The sequence below is a fragment of the Anopheles merus genome, chromosome X (assembly GCF_017562075.2).
Source record: "Anopheles merus strain MAF chromosome X, AmerM5.1, whole genome shotgun sequence".
Lineage (NCBI taxonomy): Eukaryota > Metazoa > Arthropoda > Insecta > Diptera > Culicidae > Anopheles > Anopheles merus.
Window position 1 is genome coordinate 11534230 of NC_054081.1, and position 22329 is coordinate 11556558.

At 42.3% G+C, this 22329-nt stretch overlaps 1 protein-coding gene across 3 annotated transcripts; it reads right to left on the reverse strand.

Annotated features, from left to right (window-relative positions):
* Positions 1-1920: 1920 nt before the first annotated feature.
* Positions 1921-18118, reverse strand: LOC121590601 (protein sidekick). Of its 3 annotated transcripts, none has more exons than XM_041910429.1 (13): positions 16728-18118; positions 14404-14502; positions 13471-13647; positions 12520-13395; positions 12337-12456; positions 10041-10196; positions 9836-9962; positions 9256-9743; positions 4731-8120; positions 4369-4647; positions 3987-4307; positions 3492-3877; positions 1921-3359 (listed from the first exon to the last, which is right to left on the reverse strand). In XM_041910429.1, the coding sequence occupies exons 1-13, from the start codon at positions 17083-17085 to the stop codon at positions 3120-3122; spliced, it is 7017 nt and encodes a 2338-aa protein (XP_041766363.1). In that variant the 5' UTR covers positions 17086-18118; the 3' UTR covers positions 1921-3119. The 3 variants fall into 3 exon arrangements, with proteins under 3 accessions (XP_041766363.1, XP_041766347.1, XP_041766355.1); XM_041910413.1 differs by having other exon boundaries at positions 12337-13395; positions 16728-17646; positions 18019-18110; XM_041910421.1 differs by having other exon boundaries at positions 12337-13395; positions 16743-18118.
* Positions 18119-22329: the final 4211 nt, after the last annotated feature.

Sequence of the window (22329 nt, forward strand, 5' to 3'; positions counted from 1 at the left end):
TATTAGACCTACTGCCCTTCTCCAGCACCATTTCCGTTCCCTTGACTTCCTATCAATGCCTCAATATTAACTGTTCAATAAATCATTGAGTATTGAATAGCTGCATGGTTAAATACATGAAATCGTCTTATATTAGAAATAGAAATTAATGTTTGTATGTATATGTACTTATGTACATGTTTGTCCGTATGTATATTCTCTCATTACGCAACAACGAAAAGGTCGATTTGAACCAAATTTTGGTAGACAGTTAGCTTATTGTTCTGGGTGTGTTTATTTTTTTTTATGTGTGCCCCTTTTTAGCCACCTACGAGCTTGGTTGTCTGTGAGTGATACTATTAGGTCCTGTGTATAATGTTACCACCAGGAAGAAAAATGATACAAAATTTCATGTACACTTTGTAACCTTAAAAAAATATCTTCTCCATCACACCTTACGCCGTTATAGATATTTGTTTCGCTATTTTAAATATTATGTTAGTTTTAGTTAGGTACAGGTTAGTTTGATTCAGTTTAGATCGTCGGTTCATATTTTTTATTTAGGAGGAACGTTTTAAATAGAGCGTATTGTTGAGGAACGACATATTATGGAACAACAATCCTGTATCAAAATTCCATCTGGCTGGCAAAGCAAATACGAACAATATGTAAGTAAGTTTTATTACAAAACTGCTGACAAAATTCCATTAATACAGCATCATTTGTTATGAGAGGGCGTTAATAAAGGACACCTTTTTTATACTAAGCCATATTATGTGACTTCGGTTATCGCTTAAGTATTCTCATTTAACAATGAGCAATCCAGCAACCGATAATATCCATCTTCAATTTCATTTATCTCAAAATATTTGCACCTTGATACAGTGAGCAAAGATCGGATACGTGTTGTAACTTTAACGTCACGCGAATCTATGAATCAATAGAATCATAACCATTAATGCGAGTTCGGAATCGTCCCGGAGTCGTTGGGAGTCGTCCGAGGTCGTCCGGAGTCGTCCGAAGTCGTCCGGACTCGGCTGGAGTTGGAATAATTCAAAGTCGATCGTAGTCGGTTGGAGTCATTTTGAGTCATTGGGAGTCGTTCGGAGGTGGAGTCGTCGGGAATTATTCTTAGTCGTCCAGAGTCATTTGAAGTCATCCGGAATCGGTTGGAGTCGGAGACTTCCGGAATCGGCCCGAGTCGATCTTCGAAACAATGGGCTGTATACGAAGTTCAGGCACAAAGTAAAAGACAAAAAACACAATGAAATTAAATGTCTGATCACAAGCCCATAGAACCGGACGGCTCCTGTTGACGATTCCGACTCCAGCAAACTTCGGACGACTCCGGACGACTCCGGCTCCAAACGGTTCCAAACAACTCCGGAAGACTCCGACTCCGAACGACTCCTGGCGACCCCGGGCGACTACGAACGACTCCGGATGACTCCAACTCTGGGCGGAACTAGTGGTTCAGATTTTGCCGTAGTTGGAGTCGAACTAACAATAGCCGGATTCGGATCGGAGTCGTGGGTGCGCTCCAAAAAGCACATCACTAGCGTGGATGATCCATTCACATCTTTTATTTTATTCTTCTAACTCTCAGGGACACAGGAGAGTACTGAACCATCCTTTCTGAACGATACAGTTTAGCTTTATCCATATATCTTGCTTGACACTGTGGATCTAAGCGGATTGAAACGTTATTGGTGATTGGTTTAGATTATAGAGTTTTTCAAGAGTTCTGATGCTTTTGGTTAAAATTGCCATTTAATTGGATCTTATGTGATGGAAAGTGGATTACAATGGCACCCTTATTGGACAGGCTCATTTGTAATCCAAAGTGCGTTGATTTTGATTTTCCAAGCCGCTTCGAACTTATTACTTTATTTTAGTGAAAGATTGTGATATTTAAACTGGAGAGTGTTAAAAGAGCAAATCTAAAAGCCTCAGACGGTTCATCCGTCCCAAGTTTATTTGTATATTTCATGTATGAAAATGGCTTTCTTAGGTTGCAAATATTCACATTTAATATAGACATATACTAGATAAAATTTAAAAGTCTAGTGTAAAACATAGATCATTTCAATATAGTAATATGTTGTGTATAGGTCCGCAATCGCAAATACTTTCTTTTTTGTTTTTGATTAGTGCTACGCAAAATTGGCATCTGAAAACTTGAACCATGATGACAAAATACGGGATCAGAAAAGGCAGGAGATACCACCGTAAAGATGCTAGAGCTCGATTGTCGTTGTTTTAAAATCCTTAAGTAGTACGATTATCACATAGTTCATTTCTAAGTATGTAAGTAGCTGCAGCCAGCCTGACAAAGGGACAGTACAATCATTTGTATAATGCTAATCGTCGTCTATAATTTCCTAGGGGTTCCTATTTCGCGGTAGCAGTAATAGTAGCAACAGTAGCAACTTTGCCAAATGCAAACAGTGTGTTTGATTGATAGGCAACTTCTACGGAAGCTCGTGTCAGAGATACTCATTTTAAATGCTATATTGGCGACTAAACTAATGTCAACGCTCGACATAAAACCACACACGAAATAAGACTTTCTCTTTCTGGCAGGATTTGTTCAGCCTTTAAAAAAAATGCAAACAATTACTTATTGGTTGTGCATTCGAAAAAAATAACTAAAACTCGCAAAGCTAAAAGCGAAAAAATCCAAACTAGTTTTGTGCTTGTAAGGAGTTGTAAAAATATAGATTTGAAATGTCTGTTCAATACGTTTTTTACAAACGTAAGCGTAAAATTTCGGTTTTCTCATCTATAAGGGAAACTGTACTGCACTATTGATGCTACCAAATAACAGTCTACTCGAAAAAAAGTCGCCCTGGTTTCAATATTCTAGTAGCCTATGCTATATGTATTCTATTGTAAAAAAAGGATAATCAAAACAAATAGTTTGAGAAAAGTGCCTAGGCTGTTATTTGTTCATAACCCTGGTCCAAAAACCGTGTTACTTGATTGGTATCAGAATGCAGCAATTGTATGACCATTGAACTGGTTCTACTGATGCTGCCCTTGTTTACACGCTGACGTGAAGTAATTTGCCAATTTGCTAGCATATTTTCATGGGGAGCAGAAAGCCATGGCGTGGACCAAAGTTGGCAATCACAAATTGCTCACACAAAGGAGCTGAAGCCAGGTAAGGGAGCCCGCGATCGTGCCATATTATTCATTATAATTTGGCCCCCGTTCAGACTCATCACCGCCGAACCTTCGGGGTCTGAGTCGGTGTAGCTGGAGTAATTGCGCACCGGTTTCTGCCGCTTCCAGGACTGCCGCAACAGATCGTTGTTTACGTAATGGTTTACGAATGAGTGCGGATCCGAGCGGACACTTTCGTTTTCACTTTCCGATGCCTAGAGGTCGTAGGGACAGAAAGAGAAGAGTTGTTTAAAAAAATTGATTTTTATTTTAGCAAAACCAACTCCTGAACTGTACTTCCAGGTTGGCCGTTGTGCATAAAAATAAGCATCAAAGCTTTGCCTCACCTGAGAATCACTGGAGCTCATTTCGGACGGTTTCTCTGTGACGCTGCTATCATCGGGATTTTCGTCGTAACACTTCAAACTCTCCTCATCACTATGGTAGGCAACGGAGGCAGGCGAGGGCCGGGGTGGGGACTTGCCCAACGATGCGGCGGCTGCTGCTGCAGCTGCCGTACTCGAACATCCTCCCCCGCCGCCCTTTCTGCTGAGTATTGTGCCAGTACGTCGGCCTAGCGTACTGTGGATCATCGTACCGGATACACCGGTAATGCCATTTGATGCACCGTTCGCTGACACACCATGGCGCGAGCGGTAAAGCTCGAGGGCCAGCTCCTGCCGTTCGTCGATGGACATTGCAATGGATTCTTCTAGTGTTTTCTGAACTTCTTCTGCATTGTTTGAAATAGAGTAGGACAAGGGTTGAGCAATTTGTACAGTTTTGTGCAACACTATTTAGTTCTGTAATCCCAACAGGGAAACAGCAACACAAATACTTACGCTTATACTTGTAACTTTTGCTCTTAACGCATAAGACAGCGATGACCATGATGACTATCACGATAGAAGTAGCCGCTAGTGCTACCATAAACCAGGTTTGCCTGTAGAAAGGTTTCAACTGCAGGTAGCCATATTCCAGATATAGCTTCGAAGGTGTGAGAACAGCATCGTCTGAATATACCGGGCAGCTTATACCGTAACGGTTGTATGAGATTACCCGGAACTTATACGCGGTTGATGGTAAGAGATTCTGGAAACTGACAGTGAACTCTTGAATCGGACCGTTTGTTGAACGTGCCACAGTTTCCCAGCGCAGATCGTCTGTAACAATAATATGTTCATGAGTATAAACTGTTCACTGATGAAGACATTTGGCACCTACCTCTTTTCTTCGACTCGATGTAATACCCTAGAATGGGGCCCTTGCCCGATTGCCCATTGATCCAGTGCATCTGCACACTGGCCTGCGACTTTGAGATCATAAGATCCCGGGGTGAGCCCGGCGAACCTTCCTGCGGCCCGGTCGTCACATTGCCACTAATGGCCGGTCCGTAGTCAATGGTTTGCGCACGTACAGTAAACGTGTAGGTCACCTCTTCCTCTAAGTTCTGAACGATCAGGCTCGTACCAGTCACCTTCTGTTTCACCTGTTTGCTGAATTCTTTCGAGGCGAAAAAAGAAAATAGTGTTACAAATTTTGAACTATTTGCATGCGCTTAGCTTTAGCATTTATCGCGTGCTTACTTTCATTGTCCTCGGTTGTTTCGTACGCTACGATATAACCGACTATAAGTCCGTTGCGCTTGCGCGGCAAATCCCAGCTCACCGTAAGACTGTTCATAGTGATGTCGGAGAAATGCAGCTGCGTTGGAGGTCCAGGCAAGCCGGCCATTGTCTTTACGGTTATCGGAGCGGACCGCGGCCCATCGCCGGCTGGGTTGAAGGCTAGTATCTGAATCCGGTACTCGGTATACTTGTCGAGAAAAACAAGATTGTGCGTGTTGTACGACGCAGGCACCACCTCAATCTCTTCCTCGGGCGGTTTGTTTCGCCGCACGGCGCTTCCATTGTTAATTCCACCAGCAACGGCCGCCGGTACCGGATCGAGATCTTGCGTAGATGAGTCGGTCACAAGGTAAAATATCTTGTAGCCCAATAGCTCTCCATTCTGAGTGTTCTGCTGGGGAGGATTCCAGCGCAACGACACTTCGGTCGATGAAATTGCTTTCCCTTCGATGTCGAGCGGTTCTCCGATTGGGACGGCTTCCCCGACGTAAACCGCCACTGGGGACGATGGTGGTCCCGAGCCTTGCGAGTTGAACGGTTGCAGGATGATTTCGTAATTGCGATCCTGCGTTAGGTCGACCAGTACAGCCGAAACCTGATTCACGCCTAGCACATCCATCTTGGGTGTACTCTGCAGTGTGGAGGGAAAGTCGGACAACGGTTGATAGAGTATGCGATAGCCACCCGTCTCGGCGTCGCCGTTCCATGCGCTAGGGCGCAACGCTACCCACTGTACGCGGACGCTTGTGGTAGTGATTGGGACCACCTTTAACCCCGTTATGCCCTCCGATGGAGCGGCAGGCAGCGTCCGAATCTGAACGCTCTCCCGACTGTAGCTAGAGGGACCAAGATCGTTCGTTGCCTGTATGCGGAACTGGTAGTAAGTGTGCGGTTTGAGCCGGGTCGCCGTGTACGACGTTACGTCCGGATCAACGCGCTCCGGTATTAGCATCCAGGAGCCTTCGTTTTCGCGCAGCTGTACCGAGTAGTAGCGCAGTGGAGCAAACCCATCTCGCCCGGGCGTCCAGCTGAAGGTGATCTGCTCCGACTGGACCTGCGACCGTGAAATTTGCGGAGCCGAGGGCGCTTGCGGAATCTGGCGGTTGTTCGTGGTGTAGACAAGGGCGGCCGCCGTCTTCCCCCACCCTAGGCGGGTCTGCGCGGTCACGCTGAACAGATAATAGCGCTCGGCGAGCAGCTGGGTGGCGCGAAACGTGCGATCCGAGGGTGGAAATTCTTGCGTGAAGTTAAGATTCTGGGAACCATTCAGTAGGTACGTCACACGGTAGGCCAAAATTTCGCCATTCGGTTCTTCCGGCACGTCCCATATGATGCGCGCCATGCTGAACGACACATCCGGAAACGAGACGTTCGACGGTGCGCCGGGCGAGTCTTCAAACGTTTGAATGCGCACAGGCGGCGTGGAGAGTGCACCATCGCCTAGGCGAGTGTACGCAAGGACCTGAATGTCGTACTGGGTAAACTTTTTCAGCTCGGTTAGCGTGGTCGTGAAGGTGTAGTTGTTAGCAATCGTTTTGTGGAGCACCGGCGTCCGACCGGCCACGGACCCGTAGTACACACGGTAGCCTTCGATCTGGCCGTTGCGATGCACTTTCGGTACTTCCGTCCAGCGCACTACGATGGTTGTGGACGAGGTGGCATTAGCTTCTACCCCTGCCGGTCCCATGGAAGGTACGGCCTCGCGGGTACGTTCAAAGGCATGCGGGCTGTCAATGGATTCGCCCACCTCGTTCACCGCTGTCATAGCGATCTCGTACACCGACCACTCCTCTAATCCATCCAGTACGTGCGAGTTGGCGGTAGGGTCTTCGATCACCACGCTGCGCCCAGATGACCAGATGCTTTTCTCGGAATCTTCCAAGCTTGTGGCGATCGACTCGCCCGATCCAAATGTCTCGCTTTCATGAATGTTGCGATACGTTATGTTGTACCCTCTCGGATTGCCGTACCACTCCGTTTGCTGGAGCGGTATCCAGCGCACCCGCAGCTCGGTGGCACTCATCGCACGCACCGTCACGTTGAACGGAGGGTGTTTCGGGCGCGCCTGAATCGTTTGAAAATCTTTCGTCGCTTCCGACGGCTCCGATCGGCCCACGACGTTGCAGGCAATGATGCGCAACCGGTAGGTTGTGAAGGGCGTCAAGCCTAGCACGGTCACGGTAGATGCGTCCGGGTCCTGCAGCTCGTGCACAACAAACCATGTAAGATTCCTTGCCGTCTGTGCCTCGACAATCCAGCTCGTGATGGACGAATTGCCGTCGAAGCCGGGAGTGAACTGAATAACCACCGAGAACGCCTCAATATTCGACAGTGCGAGCTGGTACGGTGGATGGGGCAGTACGGGCTCGATGCCGGACTGAATGGTGGCAACTTTTGGTGGCCCAGCACCAACCACCGTCCACCCGCTGACCTCAAACGTGTAATGCGTAGTCGCGGTCAGATGCGTCACCTTGTAGCGAGTCTGAGTTGCTGTTAAATTAACGAACCGGGCTGTTTCTGGCAGATCTTTGACATAGTAACGGATCTGATAGCCCAGCAGTACACCATTGGTGCGTCGTGGTGGGTCCCACGTTACGGTCACCTCCCGATCGGAGACGCCACTGAACTGCAACGAGCTCACCTCGTCGGGCACGTCTTCGAGCGTCTGTACCGGCACCGGGACGCTTCGTTCGCCATCGCCCGGGTCGGTAAAACACAGCACTGTGATATTGTAGGCGGTATACTTTTCCAGCCCGCTCAGCACTTCGCTTTGTTCGGCCAGCGGGTCCAGCAAGTTGGGCGGCACGGTAAGCACCTTCATCTCCGTCTCGATTAGCTCATTACCGTCATCACCCGTACCCGACGCTATTGCACCACCTCCACCAGCGCCGAGAGTCGGAGGCTTTTCGTATCGCCAAGCTTGCAGTTTATAGCCCTGGTTAATACCATTGATTTGCTGCGGATTGGGAGGCGTCCACCAGATACGGATTGCGGTGGAGTTGATTGCTTGTACCCGTACGCCTGTGGGTGGTGCTTCCGGTACACCTTCCTTCGTTTTGATTTTGGCCCCATCGGTGTACACGCCAACGCCCATGTTGTTATATGCAGCAATTTCGATCACATAGTCCTTCCAGGTGATAAGCTCTTGAATGAGATAGTTGCGTTGAGCCTCGTTCGTAATGTTACGATAGTTCCATGGGCTCTCATTGTATCCAAAAAGTCGATACCGTATTATGTAGCCATGGATTTGTCCATTGCGGTGCTCCTCAAGCGGTGGCTGCCATTGTATAATGATTTCCGTGGACGAACGTGCCGAACCAACAAATCCTACTGGCGGACCGGACGGAGCTGTTGTAAATAAATGTACAATAAAAAAAATTAGCTTGAGCATGCATGTGGCATTTGAATTACTCTGCAGTTCGATCTGTCGTGCTTATTCCATTCTTGCAATCGACGATAAGTTGAACATTACTTAGCAACCTAAAAAGGTGTACTGATCGATTACAGGATCTCATCTCTAAGAGCACGAGTAGTAGAGGTTTGGGCATGAACTCATCTACGTGTTCTATAGATCAGGAAACGATGCAAAATCATCGTTTCCGACAGCAAACAAAACAAATTCATTAAAAATAGAAGCCGTCAGAAATAATAGTAACTGCCTAACAGAAGAAAAAATAAAAATAATCATCTATTGTATTTTTTATGTTTTTTTTCATCGCCTGTTTGAAATTCCTTATCGTTTTGGAAACATTCCTTCCGTTTACAAGGTATTTCAGAGGTTATAGCTGTGGGATACTTTCTTGATTCTTTTATATTGAAAATGAGCTTAATAAGTTGGGAATTGGATTCTATGGCACCCTTTTTGGACAGGCTTATTAGGAATTCCTATTGGATTTGTCCAATACGATTCAAAAAGATGCGATAGAGTGCAATTGCCAAAAAGTTCATTTCTTATTAGAAAGAGTCATGAAAGTATCCCATAAGTATGAGAACCCCTGAAAACCCGTGTATAAATCTTCATTTATAAGTTTATAATTTTTCTGCCAGATTTGATCCAGCGATTCGACGACCAAACTATAGTTTTTCTCTTATAGACTTCAAAAACAAAACTACAACTATTAAAGCAATCGAGTCAAATATCTCGCAACAAATCGATTTTGAGGATGGAACAAGTATATATATTTTAGTTTTTCCTATTTTCTATGACCAATATAAAAAATGTAAATAATTAGATAAAGCCTACTTTACGAATAGCATCAAAAAGTTAAAGACTGTATTATTATTTTTTTCATTCAAAAGTCAGCTATGATTAAGAAAAAAACAACTGTAAAATATACAAAAGAGATTCTAGTTCCCTAGGCTATATCATATACAGGTAGGTTACTATTTAGTTTAAAGACCAAACTTCACAAAATAAAGCATTGCAGCAAATTATCATATACAACGAGAAATTAAATGCATAAATAAATAAATCGCAACTTACCTTCCTGGGGTAGCTTCACTACGTTACTCGGATCGGATGGTGAACCTTCACCGACTCGGTTTACAGAACTGATCCTGAATTGGTACGCAGTTGCCGCTTTTAGATTCGTCAACAGCATCCATTTTGCTTGCGCAGATACATTAGCTACCTCGGTCACCCAATTCAACAGAGGGTCTGGCAGTGGGCCAAGCTCCGGTACCTCGCGGCGCTGAATAATAAATTTAATTATCTTGCTGTTACCATCAAACCCGGGAGTCCAGGATACGTTGATGGCGCGGTTCTGCGGTGTGGTCAGTCGCACAGCTTGCACGTTGGACGGAGCGAATGGCAGCTCGATGACACTCAGCCTTGCTGAGCGCGTTTCATTGCCACCGGGGGACGTTACAATGCATGAATACTGGCCAACGTCCGAAGGACGCACCTCAGTAATCTCGAGAGTGCCATCCTTTTTTACTCCAATCCGTTGACTGTTTTTGATCGGCAGCCGACTGAAATGGTGAATGAATATATTATGAATTAACCTCCTTCATGGCATGTCACACTTCAACAAGCATGTGTTCGTAGCAAGCAAAACACTCACTTGGGCTCCCGATACCAATCGATGTTGTAAGGCACAGTGGGATCACTCGAAACGCCACATTCCAGTGCAGCCGAATGTCCAAGCAGCACGGTCGTATCAGCGGGAGGACGATTAATTTGCGTACGAACTGTAAGTACGGATGTAGTAGGAACAAGTTCACTTAAATGTTTCGTGACGATGGGAAATGTTTCATGACATGACATACCTAGAACAGTCAAATAGCCAGATCCTATCACACGACCGGCTTCATTCTCTCTTATACATGTGTAAAGGCCACCATCTGTTTCACGCACGTTCGAAATTAGCAAATCCCCCGAATCCAGTATCTGCATCCGCGAGGAAGTCTCTATGGGATATGTATCTGAAAGGAAGAAATGGGTCTCTTTAACGGTTTGTTGGTGGATGAAATGATAGGACTATTTCTCTCTTCTTAAGGTGCATTTGGAGCATTTGTCATCTTCTTTTTTTAACTACAGTTTAGTGAATTTTACTGAAAGCTTTTGGGCTATAAATTCTGTAACCCTTTCAATCATCTAACTAAAATGGATTCATAGAAAAATTAGATACCATTTACTGAGAACATAGTAAAGCGATTCTGAGATGGCTCCTTTTTCTGTACAGTGAACCATCTCATTACGAGTTTTTCGCGTAATGACCAAATCTAAATAATCTACATATAGCCATTTTAACAGTAATAATATTTGCGGTATTGATACATTTGTTGTATCATATACACGAATTATGTTGGGTTCAAATGCGAAGTGTTATTTGTTTACCATTAATAAAAGCTAAATTTGAAGAGAGATACAGGGTTTCCGATTTATTGGTTGGTTCCCATCAATTTTTGATTGGTTTCCATATTTTTTAGTGCGTTCCCACCATTTTTTGGCCGTTTCCCAGAATTTAAATTTTAGTTAATTTGTATTAATATCTAACCGGACGATACCAATAAATTATGGGAACGAACCAAAAATCTATGGAAAACGATAAAAAAATCGTGGGAACGCACCAAAAAATCATGGGAACTGACCAATAAATTATGGGAAACCCTGTAAGAGGATAGGAATAGTCGGATCATGAGAAAGGCTGTTTAGAATCGAATAAATTGAAGCAGATGCAGTTGAAGAAGAGCCATATGGTGTTGTCCTATCTTATTCTAGTTAGGTTTTGAGATTAGTTTTGACAATAATAAAGAAATGCTATCCAAAAACAAATAAATAAATATTCAAAAATAAAGTAAACCAAAATAAATATTCTCATTAATGAACGATAAAGTTTTATAATTTTCATCAGGATTGTTCACGTTGCAGGTTGCTTTGAGGCATTTGAAAATTCGCTCCATAATAAATCCCCTGGTTGCCAAGGGTAAAATATCTAGATCTAAGCATGGATAACACGCTAAAAGTAGCGCCCCACCAACATCCGCAGGGTTCAATTAGAGTTGAATCGATTTTTACGACTCATTGCGGATGCCCCTTACTGGACCAGGATAGACGAGCGGTACGATAAAACCAGTACACATCCAATTGATGAAATTGGATCTATACTAACAGAACGCCGTAAAGAAAAATGCGTTACATCAGATTCTCCCCTTCTAAGGGCACTTAGAATTATTAATTATTTTAAATATTATTAGCATTTGTTTTTCCTTTCTTTTTGTCTTTTCTTTTGTATCTCTTGCATTTTTTTGTTCTAATAGTGTAAGTAGATAGGTTTGTTAAATTCAGTTTAGTTTAATTCAGCGTAACCAAAGGGCTATAGGCCAAATAAAAATCAAAATCAAACTGTCTCCTGACAAAATCCTCCACAGCGGTGTAAAGCGAGCGTAACGCGGAATCTCACAAATCAAATGTATTCATGAACTTTATAAGAAAAATACCAATAAACATACTGATTCTGATTCACTCCAAAATTGATTATTTACGTTTCATTTAGCTTAGATGTGACCGATGGCGCTACGCACATTTTTTGAGTGAATTTTTACAAAAAAATATGTAGCACATTTTGCAATGACATGAAACCCCCTGTAATATAGAAAAAAAAAACTTTCTGCATAACGAATTTCGCGCATGCCGAATCACTGGAGACACTGGAACGAATCAAGCTCGTTATGCTCGTTAGGGTCCACCGTAATTATTAGCGCTACAAAAGTGTCGAAGAATCTCTTCCAAATCAAATCGATGCGGAACAATATTACCAATCCCTTCAGTTTAGTATCGAATGTTTTCTACTATTTGATTCAGTGTTTATACCTTCATAGACGGTAACAATTACGCTCCGCGTACCCTTGCTTTAACAATGTAGAAGGGCTAAACTGAGCTGACAATAAATCTGCGTCTGGAGACTAATGAAGACGGAACTTTTACCATCAATTGGATTGTAGGTTTGGTTGAATTGATTTAAACATGAAAAGGCTCACGCGGACCTAACTAGTGTCTCAACGCAGACCATTCAGTTTAGACCATGTTTAAATAATAGTATATATGTAATTTGATAAATACCATTGAATATCCATTGGATGCTGGGTGTGGGAGCTGCAATTGCGCGACAGTTCATCGTTGCATCTTTCCCATCAAGAATCGTTTGATTCACCGGCGGAATCTCCATAAAGGGGATTGAAGCTGAAAGAAAAGAGAAACATTTTAAAAGCCTATTCTTTGATGCACCGTGGTAACTATACTTACTTTTTACTTTAAGCCAAGTGTAAGCCGACTTTTCACCCGCTTCGTTCGTTGCTAGACATTGAAACATAGCCGTATCGTCCATGCCTAGCTTGTAGATTTCTAGCGAGTTATCGTCCTGTACCGTATACCGGCCAGCCACTTGTTCGATGGGCCAGGCGTTTTTGAACCACGTTATTTTAGGCAGCGGTTCACCGATCACATCGCACGCCAGCACAGTGCGCGAACCATACTCGCCCAACGTTTCGGTGCGCAACGGCGTCACAAACGTCGGCGGCTCCTGCACCGTTACCTGCGCCATGGAGAACACGATCGGATGGCCGCCGGTGCGCATCTGCACCTGGCAGGTGTACTCACCGGTGTGCGTCAGGTTGACGTGCAGCAGCGTGACTGTACGGTTCCACGGATCGGTTTGCGTGTAATGGATGCCAGTGTTTTCGATCGGTATACCATCCTTCAGCCATATGGTTTCGAGCTCGTGAAGCGGTCGTGCGTTTGCAATGCACTCCAACTCGACCGTCTGCGAGCCCCGGACCACCTTCGTGTTCTGCGGATGCACAATAATCTCCGGCGCAATCTCGGTGTACGGGTTGCCGGTCACATTCAGCCGCACGAAACCGGTGCTTTCTTCCCGACCGATTTGGGTATTAAAGGCACGTGCACGGTATGCGCGAATGTCTCCCTCGTCGGCGCTCAGGATGATGAGCTGGTTGCTAGAAGTTTGCGCATACTTGATGTTATACTCTAGCGGCCCTTCGTCGGTTTGCCAGGTAACCGAGGGAGACGGGACGGACTCAATGAAGGAAAGGTTCAGTATAGCCGGATAGCCCGACGCTACCGATATTATGCTTTCCGACTGATCAACAAACACGCCCATATCTGTAACCGTGCAAATGAAACATATGGTAATATAGATTGATTCCTATAAACGGGTTATCTACAGCATGTGCTTACAGGCAACAACAACGTCAATTTTTTCGCTGAAGATTGTTCCAGCCTTGTTGGACGCCTCGCACTGGTAAGAACCGGCATCATCTCGCGTAATATTTAATATTTTCAAATACTGGCTGCTGCTGAAGTTTCCCACTGGGACGCCATTTTTTAGCCAACGATAGGTAGGCTGCGGAAAACCTATAATGAATGAGAGACAATTTTTAAAATACAGTTCATAAAAAACCACACTCACGTGTGACAAGCTTTGGGTGCTTGTTTTTTATGCTTAAATTGCTAAATATTTCCCTAAACGCTTATAGTGTTGGGTACCTCTGATTCATAAATCTTTAGAAAATCCTTAATCTTTGAAGATTTATGAATCTTTGAAGTTTCAACTCAAGATTTGAATCACTCATCACAGGAGGTTCATATGAATGAATCTCAACAAAGGATTCATGAAACCCAACACTAAACGCTTAAACGTTTCGCTTGGAACAATGAATTGTTTGTTTTGTAATTGTCGAGTAGTAATTGAAAATCGTCGAAATCGTCAAAAATTCGTTCTGAAGTGAACTGCGGAGAAGAAGGGTGTATCATGACATTTTTCTTAGCATCTCTTTTCTTAAGCAGCTAGTTTACCAGGCTCACCGGTAAAGGAAAGGCAGCTAAGTTGCCTAAATACAATGATTGCTTTATTTTTTTTTTCAAAACAATACATGTGAACAACATCAACATATAATGTTTAACATAATATTATATAAAACGTTCTTTAAACATCCAAGGAAACCAACCAACGTTCTTGAAACATTCAATTACTCTGGAATTTTTGACAATCACTCAATGGAATCCTGTGCAAAAAAGTGTATCTCACAATTTATCGAGATTTAAATCGTATGCTGTTTCGTACCGTCCTGATTTTAGTCATCTATGTAAAGGTATAATTTACAAACTTACCCAAAGCGTGGCATTGCAGGATCTTCGTTCGGCCCTCATTCACAATGGAACCGGATGACGATGGCTGGGTGGTAAACCGCGGCGCTTGAAGTTGAGTATCTGAAACGAATTATTGATACATTTATTGTAAACGGTGTGCTTATTTTGCATTCCATGTGTCCCATATTTCTCGGCCATTTTTAGGGTTAACCAAGAAATACTAACGAACTAACTCAAATAAGAGCAATAGATTAAAGCAATGGCGAAGGTTAATGGCAGCATGGGCATTTACAAAAATTGAACGTTTACGTTTGAAACATATTAGAAAAAGCATTACACAGGCGAATAGAAACTAATATTGAACAATTTTTTTCGAGTTTTCTTCGTTCTTTTGAAAAAAAAATTAAAGGAAGATTACAGTATTTTCCTTCGACTAACAACCATGTCATTGAAACATATTGAACTCCTTACAATAAGATTCACTATACAAACAATGTCAAACTGTTGACCTGCGGGCTTTTGGTTCGACCTGCGACCGCTTGAGCCAAAATTAATTTGTAGAAACATAGCTGCTTCTACAGTACATGTCCGTCAATTCCGGACTCTTGAAACATGAAGGGTGGATCGTCATAAAACCCTTGTCGGTGTTTGATTGTACCTTCATATGTACCTTCATATGTACGTCATATGCATGTATGCATAAAAAAGATAAGAATTCCAAAAATTGTAGTAGTCATAGAAGGAAAATCAAACATGGTTATTTTGATGAAAATGAGCATTCAATGTTGCACAATTTTAGCAAAATAGTAAAAAAAATCAATGAACATTATGTTATACTCTTTCCAATGATTAAATTTGGTAGCAAAAAATATTTGATGTACAATTCTTTATAGAAACAACATTATACAAAATCGTGAATGACCTACTCATATGTAGTTTCTTAACTTTATCTTTTATTGTTAAGCCATCAATCATTTTCATCAATCAATCATCATTTGGCGACCAATAAAGCAATTTCTATAAGAAAATGGCTTGTACAAGTTAACAAAATCACTCAACCACCAAGAATGAAAAACGCAAGCTTTTACATTATGTTGGCCTATTATTCTGGAAAAGGTCGAACCGATGTTTAGGTATAGTAAAGATAGAACATTATATTCCTGCAAAATGTTTAGAAATCTGATGACATCAGATGTTAACACAAACGCGTGTTACTTTTGATAGAATGTTACAAACGATCTCAAGCTTTCCATGAGGCATCCTATCAAGACCAATGTGATTAGATAAACAACAGGCTTATATGACTCTGATTTTGGTCGCCAAACTAAGGTACTAAGGACTTATATGGCACCTAGCACTCCTCTGTAAAATGAAGATCTGAACTGTACTGAACGAGCTGTTGTAATTTATGGACTTTAGAGAGCATAAAATGTAAGAATTCGCTACTTCAATTCCAGCTCAAAGATATTGATAATCAAAATCAAAAACACCAATGTCATGTTTACTTTACAAAATTTACTGCTCTGTATCGTAACAAACGCGTTAGTCATGGCCAGTTTTCGCACCTTTATTTTTGCGTACTGAATCTTTTTAGTTGCCATAAAACTATGCAAATGTTGAAAATATCAAAGGCCTTTGAATAATTGAAAATAATCTGATACAGCTTTTTTTTGTTAACGTCAAAGTTTTAACTTCTGAAACATAACTATCATCCCAAAATGAAATGGAAAGAACTGATAACGATCTCTAAGGTGAATCTCGAAGGGACCGTCAGCTAAGAACGATATTAATGTAGAGGAAAACTAATGAAGGTGCTACGAAACATCCAAGAAACCACAGGAAAAACATGGCATCCTTTGACCAATATTTTTGTGAACTGCCACCTAAAAATTCGTCCTAGAGAATTTTGGTTGGAAAAACGCATATGCAGGTTGGAGAATATTCGCCTTAGGGAGATATTCATCTTAAAACAATTAACTTTTAAGAGACTACATCTTAGAGAGATTTCACTTTATTTTCAGTGGCATTTTGGCCCACGGGGTCAGATGAGTTTGCCATCGCTGCATTATACACTATATTTAGCTCATATAAAAGCATTTAGTAAGTCGAATAGCGCATTTTTGTAGCCACAATACTATTCATAAATGTGTAAATTAGATTAAACCGTGTCCAAGTCGAGAACCACATAATTGTATTCACGTTTAGTTAGTTTTGGTAAGAGATTTAATTAATGATTCATGAACGCACAGCAAAAAGGATCTAGTTTTCTAATAAGCAGCAAATGGATCGCAGAAGCAGAATGGATTGTGGTATACCGTCGTTTGCTGGCTGAAAACATGTCTTACATTTGAAATCCTTACCCGGTGACAAGCTGTACGCGCTCACCGTCCCGTCGGTGGAATCTCGGCTCACGCACAGCAGTAGCATCAGCAGCAAGTGCATCGAAACCGTCGTCAGCGTTGTTCTCGGCGCACCGCCGCCCCATACAGGCGTTCGCCGCCGTCCCCGCGGCCGTCTCCGCGACTGGTGGGCTTTTGTGCAGGTAGTGACGGGCAGCCCGTCCTGTCTGGCAGCTATCCACCAGCACAGTACGGGTGCAGTGTGACGCACGTACCGCTGGAATTTTTCCTGGAACATTTTTGCTGGCGGCTGGGGTTGATCGCTGCATTGCGACCCTGAAGAAGGCTGACTGTTCCGTTCCATTGCCGTGCTTTGCGCGCTGTTTCGGAACACGGCCGTAGACGTAGTTGGTGCAATGGGAGGGGTTTAGATGGCTACTGTACCATAGTTTGTTCTATCTACCGTACGATCTCGCACTGGCATACTTAAGTACGGGAAGAAACGCCCAACTGCACTGCCCTAGAACAACCACACCGAGTGTCAGAAGGGGCATGGGAAATGGCCCCGCTTTGAGCTTAAATTATTCGCGGGTCGCAAGAGGTACAATAACGAGCGACGACTGGGTGATGAAGCACTGCTGCCGAAGGTAATTTAAATCAGCACTGCATTTTCCTTTCCAATTCTCGCTCTACGAACATCACACAGGCAAAACTATTGACAGCATAGATCAACGCAAGCATAGCAGCAGCATCACACTCACACACACACACCTACGTACAGGCTACATACGCTCCCAGAAGCATTCAACGCGTCTTGAGCAGCGTGCGCACGTACACACTGAAACCTGCACCAACCTTCTTAACGCGATGCACACAGATGCAACATAGAATTGTTCTCAGCCTGTGGTATGTGGAATTTCACGCCCTATTGGAAAAAGGATTTTTTTTTCGTATCACTTTTAATCACTATCCCGTCTGAAACATTCTAAGTACGTTGCTGTATTGATTGATGGGCAGGCAAAGAAGAGCTGATGGTTGACTGGAGCGTGTATCTCAATCTCGAAGCATTTCCTTCATTCTTTTGTTTCCGTTCCGTTGATTTTGCTGTTGAACGGTACTGAGTACATTTAAACGGGTCATACAACTAGCGTTTCGTCGTGCCGACCAACGATTTATGCTCTACACAGTTAATCACATTGCACAAGATTACACTTTATCCAACGCGTACAGACGGTATAGAATCCATAAAAAATCCAACAGCGCACACACAGAAAACTATTCCACCAATGTATCTTACCAATTCCCCACACTAACAACAAGAAGAAGAAAACTCGTTAGTTCGGTCTCGCGTCAACACCAATGCCAACCCGCCGAGCACGGTTGCGACGGTTTCGAGCAGTGCCTCTTGCTCTTTTTTGTGCTCATTTTTTTTTTGCCTGTTCTGCGTTCAACACTCGAGTCGATCGACTCCCATTTGGCTGGGTGGCCAGATTGCTTTGACGTTTCACAGCAGGAGCTCCAAAATATTTGTGTGTTTATTGGTTTCGTCGGAAAATGAGTCGCACAACTCTTTCGTTAGTCTAGAAAAATCAAATATATGGGAGTAGCAATTCAACTTAAACCTTATATCTATCTCATAGATAGAAAGAAATAAATGTGAAAAGAATTCTTATTTTTTACTGTTGAATTCTTAGGCGGAAGAAAAAAAAAATACAGATGAAACATAACGCATTGTAACGCTTCTCTCTTCGGTCGATCTATTTTGGTTCACCCGCCGGCGAACAAAATCCAAACGAAATTGCTGGTAGCGTGCTTCTGCAGTGCAGCACAGCAATTTAATATAATTTTAATTTAAGTTTTTCCGTTATTGGGCCCCGTCCCGTTTCTAGATCGTAGACTGAAATTTCAGCCTATCAGAGTTAGCATTATATAGCAGTTTTCGAGCACCTATCAAAAGGAGTAACATATACAGATAAACTTAACCCTAGGTAATGTATTTACAAGGCTCGTTTTTATCGCTTCTGCTTCTGAATGAAGATTTTAAGAATGCATTGTGTATTCGTCAAGCTACCAGAAAGCCTGTTTGACCAAAAGTTTTCACCCGTCTTGTCAAAAAGTGACGTTAAAATTTGGTTATAAAAAAACACTTTGATTCTAAATTCCATCACCTGATCTCTCTAATGATCCTTGGGATAAATGAAAACACCGCTCAACCAGACAGCCTTCAGTTAATTTACCCATTCGGGCAGTTTTCTATCTTTCACAACAGTAATTTAAGGCCAAAAATACACGGACCGGAATTTTGCGACCACGGAATTCCGCTTGCTGAAAAATGTATGAATATAACAGTTCGGGAAAGTTGCCGTTGACACTTTGTATATGGGTTTGACAGCAGGCGGAATTCCGCGGCCGCGAAATTCCGGTCCGTGTATTTTCAGCCTTAAATTACTGGTAATTTAGCGGTAAGATAGGAGTTATTTAGGCCTACTTGTCTGGCTGGCCAGTATGTTAGGCAATTTTTCGTGCAGGCCCAAATAGCCATAATTGCTTAAGCAGCTCATTTTGGCACGCTAAAGATCGCTGCTCTAATTAGCCTTTTGCAGTAGATAAACAGCATCAAAGTTCTATGTGGGTCTTTCAAACAGCGCCTAAGCAGCTTCCTTATGCCACGATGCCAGGGATTATTTTTCTTTGTGTTTTATTTTCAAGCAAGCGTCATTGATTAAATAAACAACAAGATTTGTTTTGTTTAAACACATATGTATATTTTTAAATCTTTTGTATTGATGAATAACACAAAATTTTAAACAATTTACTGATAATTCACAATCACTTCACTCAATATTCATTCTTCAATTAACGAATCTAACTTGTGCAGCAGCAATGAGATTATTGCCGGCGTCCGTCTTTGACACTTTGACAAGAGCCACCTTGAACCGATGTCATGCATTAAAAAGCTATAAAGTTCCACCAAGTTCAGTACCCTTTCTTAACAAGCCTTCAAGTTCCATCATGAACCCTACACATAGTGCTAATCAGCCGCAAAGTTCCAAAGAGTACCATGTGCCTGATAAAAAGCTCCATAGTTCCGCAAAGTACCGTCTATCTCTTAATCAGCCACAAAGTACGACATCGGAACGATTTTTCGTTAAACAGCCCTAAATGACCCTACCAGCATTAAACGGCTTTGAAGGCATTCAGAAGGCATTTAAGGCCTTAGTCGCCTTAGAAGGCGAATAAAGATTTCAACCGAAACTTTCACGGCTGATACGGGATCTCTTCGAAATCTTTCAACTTTTTGATTCAACGAGAACAGATAACTTGCCGCCATCTTAGCTTGTTTATATACTGGTTTTGCACCCTCACTAATGTAACTGCCAACTAGAGTAGTGACAACGCTTTTAGTTCCGAACCGAGAAAGCGTGTGTTCAAATCCTAATTTTTATTATCTTTTTTCTGTGGTTATTCCTTTTTAAATTAATATTTTCTTGCTATAATTAGAAAAAATCAAATTTATGTGAAGCGAAATTTTAAAAACACCTTTTTAAAAAACATAATAATGACTATGTTTACCCTTCATAATCAGGATGGGAGAAAAATGTATCTCATTTCGCCTTTTACTAGAGTTATCGAAATAAGTTTGATATATTCCCAAATAGCCAGAATTGCTTAAGCAGCTCATTTTGGCACGCTAAAGATCGCTGCTCTAATTCGCCTTTTGCAGTAGATAAACAGCATCAAAGTTCTATGTGGGTCTTTCAAACAGCGCCTAAGCAGCTTCCTTATGCCACGATGCCAGGGATTATTTTTCTTTGTGTTTTATTTTCAAGCAAGCGTCATCGATGAAATAAACAACAAGATTTGTTTTGTTTAAACACATGTGTATATTTTTAAATTTTTTGTATTGATGAATTACACAAAATTTCACACAATTTACTGATAATTCACAATCACTTCACTCAATATTCATTCTTCAATTAACGAATCTAACTTGTGCAGCAGCAATGAGATTATTGCCGGCGTCCGTCTTTGACACTTTGACAAGAGCCATCTCGTACCGATGTCATGCATTAAAAAACTATAAAGTTCCACCAAGTTCGGTACGCTTTCTTAACAAGCCTTCAAGTTCCACCATGAACCCTACACATAGTGCTAATCAGCCACAAAGTTCCAAAAAGTACGATGTGCCTGTTAAAAAGCTCCTTAGTTCCGCAAAGTACCGTCTATCTCTTAATCAGCCACAAAGTACGACATCGGAACGATTTTTCGTTAAACAGCCCTAAATCAGCTATAAAGTACGAGCTGGCTATTTGGGTTAATACCTTTCAACGGGTTGATCTTTAACAACCGAATAATGCAGACCATATTTAATAAAGTGAAATGACTCAGAGCTTAACGCAAGAGAACATAACACGTAAATCGTGCTATCGAATCTCACGCACATATCTGGGAACACTACAACAGCGCAGTGCCGAAGACGCTTGTAAGGTTTTCTTTTGACAGTTGCAATTTCAAATTTCAAATTAAAAGCGAAATTTTTCAATGACATATTTCAAAGGCATTTAATTACTGCTAAATGCACTGCTGATCGCCTTCAATTCGCCGGCGATTACAAGGCGATTAGAAGGCATTTAACGGAAATTTGCGGGTAGGGGAGCTATAAAGTACAAGCTGGCTATTCCCAAATAGCCAGCTCGTACTTTATAGCTGATTTAGGGCTGTTTAACGAAAAATCGTTCCGATGTCGTACTTTGTGGCTGATTAAGAGATAGACGGTACTTTGCGGAACTATGGAGCTTTTTAACAGGCACATGGTACTCTTTGGAACTTTGCGGCTGATTAGTACTATGTGTAGGGTTCATGATGGAACTTGAAGGCTTGTTAAGAAAGGGTACTGAACTTGGTGGAACTTTATAGCTTTTTTAAGTATGACATCGGTACAACTTTGGCTCTTGTCAAAGTGTCAAACACGGACGCCGGCAATAATCTCATTGCTGCTGCACAAGTTAGATTCGTTAATTGAAGAATGAATATTGAGTGAAGTGATTGTGAATTATCAGTAAATTGTGTAAAATTTTGTGTTAATCATCAATACAAAAGATTTAAAAATATACATATGTGTTTAAACGAAACAAATCTTGTTGTTTATTTCATCGATGACGCTTGCTTGAAAATAAAACACAAAGAAAAATAATCCCTGGCATCGTGGAATAAGGAAGCTGCTTAGGCGCTGTTTGAAAGACCCACATAGAACTTTGATGCTGTTTATCTACTGCAAAAGGCGAATTAGAGCAGCGATCTTTAGCGTGCCAAAATGAGCTGCTTAAGCAATTCTGGCTATTTGGGTTTGGGGGTACTCGAATCTAACTCTAGCTTTGAGGCTAGAACCCAAATAGCCAGCTCGTACTTTATAGCTGATTTAGGGCTGTTTAACGAAAAATCGGTCCGATGTCGTACTTTGTGGCTGATTAAGAGATAGACGGTACTTTGCGGAACTATGGAGCTTTTTAACAGGCACATGGTACTCTTTGGAACTTTGCGGCTGATTAGCACTATGTGTAGGGTTCATGGTGGAACTTGAAGGCTTGTTAAGAAAGGGTACCGAACT

Bases quoted from the DNA above. Each gene is read 5' to 3' on its own strand.
- LOC121590601 (XM_041910413.1), bottom strand. From the start codon at position 17,085: ATGGAACGGAACAGTCAGCCTTCTTCAGGGTCGCAATGCAGCGATCAA. The intron at 8,121-9,255 runs GTAAGTTGCGAT...TATTTACAACAG, and splicing joins AGTGAAGCTACCCCAGGAAG to CTCCGTCCGGTCCGCCAGTA. The intron at 3,878-3,986 runs GTAAGTATTTGT...CAAACAATGCAG, and splicing joins CAAAAGTTACAAGTATAAGC to AAGAAGTTCAGAAAACACTA.